The 5,108-nt window shown below is 49.9% G+C and overlaps 1 protein-coding gene across 1 annotated transcript; it reads left to right on the top strand.

The window, feature by feature from the left end:
- The first annotated feature begins 1,397 nt into the window (after window positions 1-1,397).
- Window positions 1,398-2,663, top strand: Htr1a (5-hydroxytryptamine receptor 1A). Its single transcript, XM_050160350.1, has one exon. The coding sequence runs from the start codon at window positions 1,398-1,400 to the stop codon at window positions 2,661-2,663; it is 1,266 nt and encodes a 421-aa protein (XP_050016307.1).
- Window positions 2,664-5,108: the final 2,445 nt, after the last annotated feature.

Here is a 5,108-nt window from a genome sequence, read left to right as displayed (position 1 = left end):
ACCAAGCTATCTGGGATTTGCAGCCTGGTAAGGGAGATTAAAGTCCAAAGTTCGTAAGAAATGCAGGTCCTTGTTCACAACACACAGACAAACATTTCTTTCCCCAGATTTAATTGCTACAAAGCTATGGGAGGTGTTAATATCATTAAATGTCGCTAGTAATGGCAACAGAAGTGGGGGGGGGGGCGCGTGTGCGTGTGTGTGTTTGTGTGCGCGCGTGTGCGTGTGTGTATGTGTTTAGAATACACACCTACTTGAGTTTCTTATCTTCTCTTTGAGCTTTTGTCCTTTAACGTGTCCTTTATAATACTTTTTTCTTTCCCGGGTCCACAGGATAATAGGAAAGAATCCTAGACTGTGGTGTTAAATGAGCCCGTATTTTTAGAAGCGAAGACCTGCACTCTTAATTTAGTAATTTAGAGGGTTACCCAGGGCTGCCCAGCTTTCCATCCTTCGGGCTTCCTGTGTCTGTCCCCTTTTCCTGTAACCATACGGTGAAACTGGCTCGATTTAAGAAGTTGGCAACAGTAAAGGGAATGGATAGTGGGGGAAGATTTTTTTCATCTCCCTCTAGTTTGCAGGGTAGGAGGCGGAGTTTGATCTGTTAAAATATTGGTCTGACTAGCGGATCGGAGTGGGGTATATGAAGTGAGTTCTGAGTGTGTCGACTCGAATGTAAAGGCGCTTGTCTAGAGGGACAGGAGGGCGGGGACCCAGAAGAAGGAGGCACTCAGGGCTGGGGAAATGTGTGGTGGTGGGGGCTAGCGTGGGAGGAAGGGAGACTAGCTGTCTGAGCGACACATAGAGGAATAAAGAAAGAGAGGTAAGAAGGAAAGGGGAACTGAAGGAAAGGCCAGTGGGAGGAAGCCGGGAGAAGGAGGCTGGAAAAAGAAGAAGAAGAAAAAAAAAACCAACACAGGCAAAGTCTAGAGAGAGAGGGAGAGAAGGAACTAGGAGATGAGGGTCACAGAGTGACCCTGGAGGATGGGGTTTCTGGAATGCGAGACATCTGAGATTGGAGACTGACTGCTAATCGGCGGAGTCCGGCTCCCGCAGCTAGTTGGGCAGCGACAAAGTGAAATGGACAGCGTGAAACAGATGTTCCAGCCACATCTCCACCACCAGATTTGGAAGCTGCTCTTAGCCCAACTACAGTTTCCTAGCTGGAGCCTCTGAGCGCTCGGGACCGGCGGGAGCCAAGCGAGAGAGTGCGCCTGGAAGCTGCTCCTCTCAGAAGCCTTCGTCAGAGCTGTAAGAACTTCCCGCTACAGTCCCTTGATCCCCTCCCTCTGAAATTCCCCAGAAAAGGAGGAAGACCCTAGGGGGAGGGGCGAGGGAGATCCCCTTGCAGCTCTTTCCCCCTCCCTTCTCCAACCCCACCGGGCGTGCTGGCAGGCATGGATATGTTCAGTCTTGGGGAAGGCAACAACACCACATCGTCCCAGGAGCCCTTCGGGACAGGCGGCAACGTTACTGACATCTCCGACGTGACCTTCAGCTACCAAGTGATCACCTCTTTGCTTCTGGGCACCCTCATTTTCTGCGCGGTGCTCGGCAATGCCTGCGTGGTGGCTGCCATCGCCTTGGAGCGCTCCCTCCAGAATGTGGCCAACTATCTCATCGGTTCCTTGGCGGTCACCGACCTCATGGTGTCAGTGCTGGTGCTGCCCATGGCTGCTCTGTATCAGGTGCTCAACAAGTGGACTCTGGGCCAGGTCACCTGTGACCTGTTTATCGCCCTGGATGTGCTGTGCTGCACCTCGTCCATCCTGCACCTGTGCGCCATCGCGCTAGACAGGTACTGGGCAATCACTGACCCTATAGACTACGTGAACAAGAGGACGCCCCGGCGCGCCGCTGCGCTGATCTCGCTCACGTGGCTCATTGGCTTTCTCATCTCCATCCCGCCCATGCTTGGCTGGCGCACCCCGGAAGACCGCTCGGACCCCGACGCATGCACCATCAGCAAGGACCATGGCTATACCATCTACTCCACTTTCGGAGCTTTCTATATCCCGCTGCTGCTCATGTTGGTCCTTTATGGGCGCATCTTTCGAGCCGCGCGCTTCCGAATCCGCAAGACTGTCAAGAAGGTAGAAAAGAAGGGAGCGGGCGCCAGTCTTAGTACATCGTCGGCCCCGCCCCCCAAGAAGAGCCTGAACGGACAGCCAGGTAGTGGGGACTGGAGGTGCAGCTCTGAGAGCAAGGCTGTGGGGGCTTCATGCGCTAATGGTGCGGTGAGGCAGGGTGACGACGATGCCACCCTGGAGGTGATCGAGGTGCACCGAGTGGGTAACTCCAAAGAGCACCTGCCGCTGCCCAGTGAGTCCGGGACTACGTCTTATGCCCCTGCTTGTTTGGAGAGAAAAAATGAGCGGAATGCTGAGGCAAAGCGCAAGATGGCCCTGGCCCGTGAGAGGAAGACAGTGAAGACGCTGGGCATCATCATGGGCACTTTCATTCTCTGCTGGCTGCCCTTTTTCATTGTGGCTCTGGTCTTGCCTTTCTGTGAGAGCAGCTGCCACATGCCTGCGTTGTTGGGTGCCATAATCAACTGGCTGGGCTACTCCAACTCCCTGCTCAATCCCGTTATTTATGCTTATTTCAACAAGGACTTTCAAAACGCATTTAAGAAGATCATCAAGTGCAAGTTCTGCCGCTGATGATGATGACGACGACGATGATGATGGTGGTGATCCTGTTGATGGAGAAGGAGGAAGATGGGGTGGGCTGAGGGTTTATAGGACCCTCCCCATTCACTCAGTATCTCAGCCCTGGAAGCAACACCTGAGATAACTTGCTTTTCTTATGATATGCAGCTTCTTGGCCCATGCTTTCAGATCTCGCTCTCTCTAATCCTTTTCAAGGGGACAGTGCTCTTTGCAGAAACCCTAGCCGCCTCCTAGAGTCCATGAGAAAAGTTATTGGCTCCGTCTTTGGCCCTAGGATCAGTTTTGATAGTTGCAATAACCTTTTTTTTTTCTTTGAAATTAAACCTCGGTGGTTCAAGGTAGAAAATCCAAACAGAAAAAAAATATAAACTGCATGGACATCTTCCATGAGAACTGCCACCCCTCTCCCCTACTCTGGAACTTTGAGGTTCAAGACTTTGCTTGTTTGCCCCTCCCTCTTGCTTCAGAAGCCTCTACTCCCCTTTGGGTGTCAACCCTCCCCTTTGAGTCTGGCTCCTAGGCACTCACTACTGCTCTGAAAAAGCAGTTGGGACTACTTTGGCCTATGGTGCCCAGGAAATCCCTGCCTTGCTGTGTAGCACATATGCCCACTCCCCAAACCCCTGCACAGCGCCCACTTTCTGTGTTTTCTTGAACTCAAAATCAAGTGGTAAAGGTTTCTGTTGGAGTGGACTTTTAAGTATGAAGCCTTGCCAGTGGGGATGAACCGGGAAGGTTTGTGGATGGTTTCTCTTCTTGGTGTCAGCACTCACCAAAGAAACTGACAATCAGACTGTTTGGAAGGCAGACTTTTATTTGTATACTTTGTTGGCCTTTCTATAAGTTCTGGCAAGGCCACGTGTCTACTACAGGAGGAGCTCACTGCTGGCCAGGGAGGGCGAACTGGGGACTCTGAGATGCCAGGGATGGCGCACGGTGTGCGCCCCACCCTCCCTTTGGTTCCTGGCGGGGACCTCCTCTGGAGAGCCCCAGGTTTGCAGCATCCAAGTTCCTCTGCCTCACCTTGCCTACAGAGTTCAGGAGCTGGTAGAGAACTGATAGAGCTGGTAGAGTTTGTGCAAGAGGGAGGAGGAGACCTTGCACCAAGCGCAAGAGACCTAGAAATCTCTGTGTGGGTGTGGGGCATGCGGAGACAGGAAAAGAGCAACACCGCTCCAAAGTGCTTCCAACTCCCGAGGCATGTCCCGAGGAAGCTAAAAGGGCAATTTTAACCATAAGATGCAAATTTTCTCAATCCACGCCCTCCCCCTTTCGATCAAGGAAAGTATATTCCAATAATGCCTGGATTTATCCTCCCAGACATCCCGGGCGCATACAAAATTAGCAGAATTCTGGGCTCTCATTTGAAAGGTTTCAACATCTCACGATTACTTAGGATTGTGATCTCAGAGACAGATACCTAAAGGAGACCTCAGAGGATGGACAGGTTAGAGGGAGCTTTCCAGGGTGTCTCAGGATTTAGAGGATTAGTTTATCCTTGGCTCTTCTTCCCCAGAGTTCTGTGGGGGAAAACCGGATTTGTTTGTGCCCTTTTAATTTGTAGAGCGTTTTTTGCTTAGGCGTTCTCTCCCTGCAGTTATTTCTGGAAAATTATTTTGGTGCTTCCTTTGAATGTACATTCCCAGCTACGTGAGAGGGCAACAAGAGGTTTGTGTTACGTCTGAAGTTCGAATTTTCTGTTGAGTAATGGTTTCATTTCCCAGTAATCACAGGGAGTTTTCTCATTTCCCTTCCCTTCAGTTGTATCTTTCCGATGCCTGCACCTGCTGTTTTAAAAACCGTGGCGCATATTTTCATTGCCAAAGTTGTCGGTGAGATGTCTCCCTTGTGTTTATAAGTAGGATGAAAGGACCGGGGGTCGCATGAAGCCCAGGATTTGTTTGTCAAACTGAACAAAGCCTCTATTTGATGTTTTTGCTCTACTCCAGAGTGGCAATGAGATGGTATCACACTGTAAAAGAGCCATTTCAGACCTTAAGCCTGCTGGATATCTGCATGTGAGAGTCTGGCTCCTGGGGGGGGGGGGGTCAGTGGAGACAATACAGGATACAAGGCGCTTCTCCAGTACAAATAGTACTTGTTTGCAAATTTAAAAAAAATTGCACACGAAAATTAAATAGGAGTATATGACCAACCGAATTGTTTTTCTGTATATTTTACTATTTTTAGAACAGATTCTTTATTTGAAATAAATCAACCCCCAAATTTCAGATCTTATATCAGAAACCAAGACTTTTAACTTCTGGTTATTTGTATTTTTTTTTCCCATAGGAATGTTTGGCTATGATGGGGGTGGGGTGGTATTTGCTCCTGCTGTCTTGAGAAAAAGACTTTAAACAAGACTGGAAAGGGGACACCAACTGGAATATAAATTCCAATTAATAGAGAAGTAAGTGCAACTGCTGCACAGCTCTA

The sequence above is a fragment of the Alexandromys fortis genome, unplaced genomic scaffold (assembly GCF_014885135.2).
Source record: "Alexandromys fortis isolate MF-2015 unplaced genomic scaffold, M_Fortis_MF-2015_v1.1 scaffold_76, whole genome shotgun sequence".
In the NCBI taxonomy this organism is placed as follows: domain Eukaryota; kingdom Metazoa; phylum Chordata; class Mammalia; order Rodentia; family Cricetidae; genus Alexandromys; species Alexandromys fortis.
Note: the sequence above shows the minus strand (reverse complement) of the source record. Positions and strands in the feature narration are given on the sequence as shown.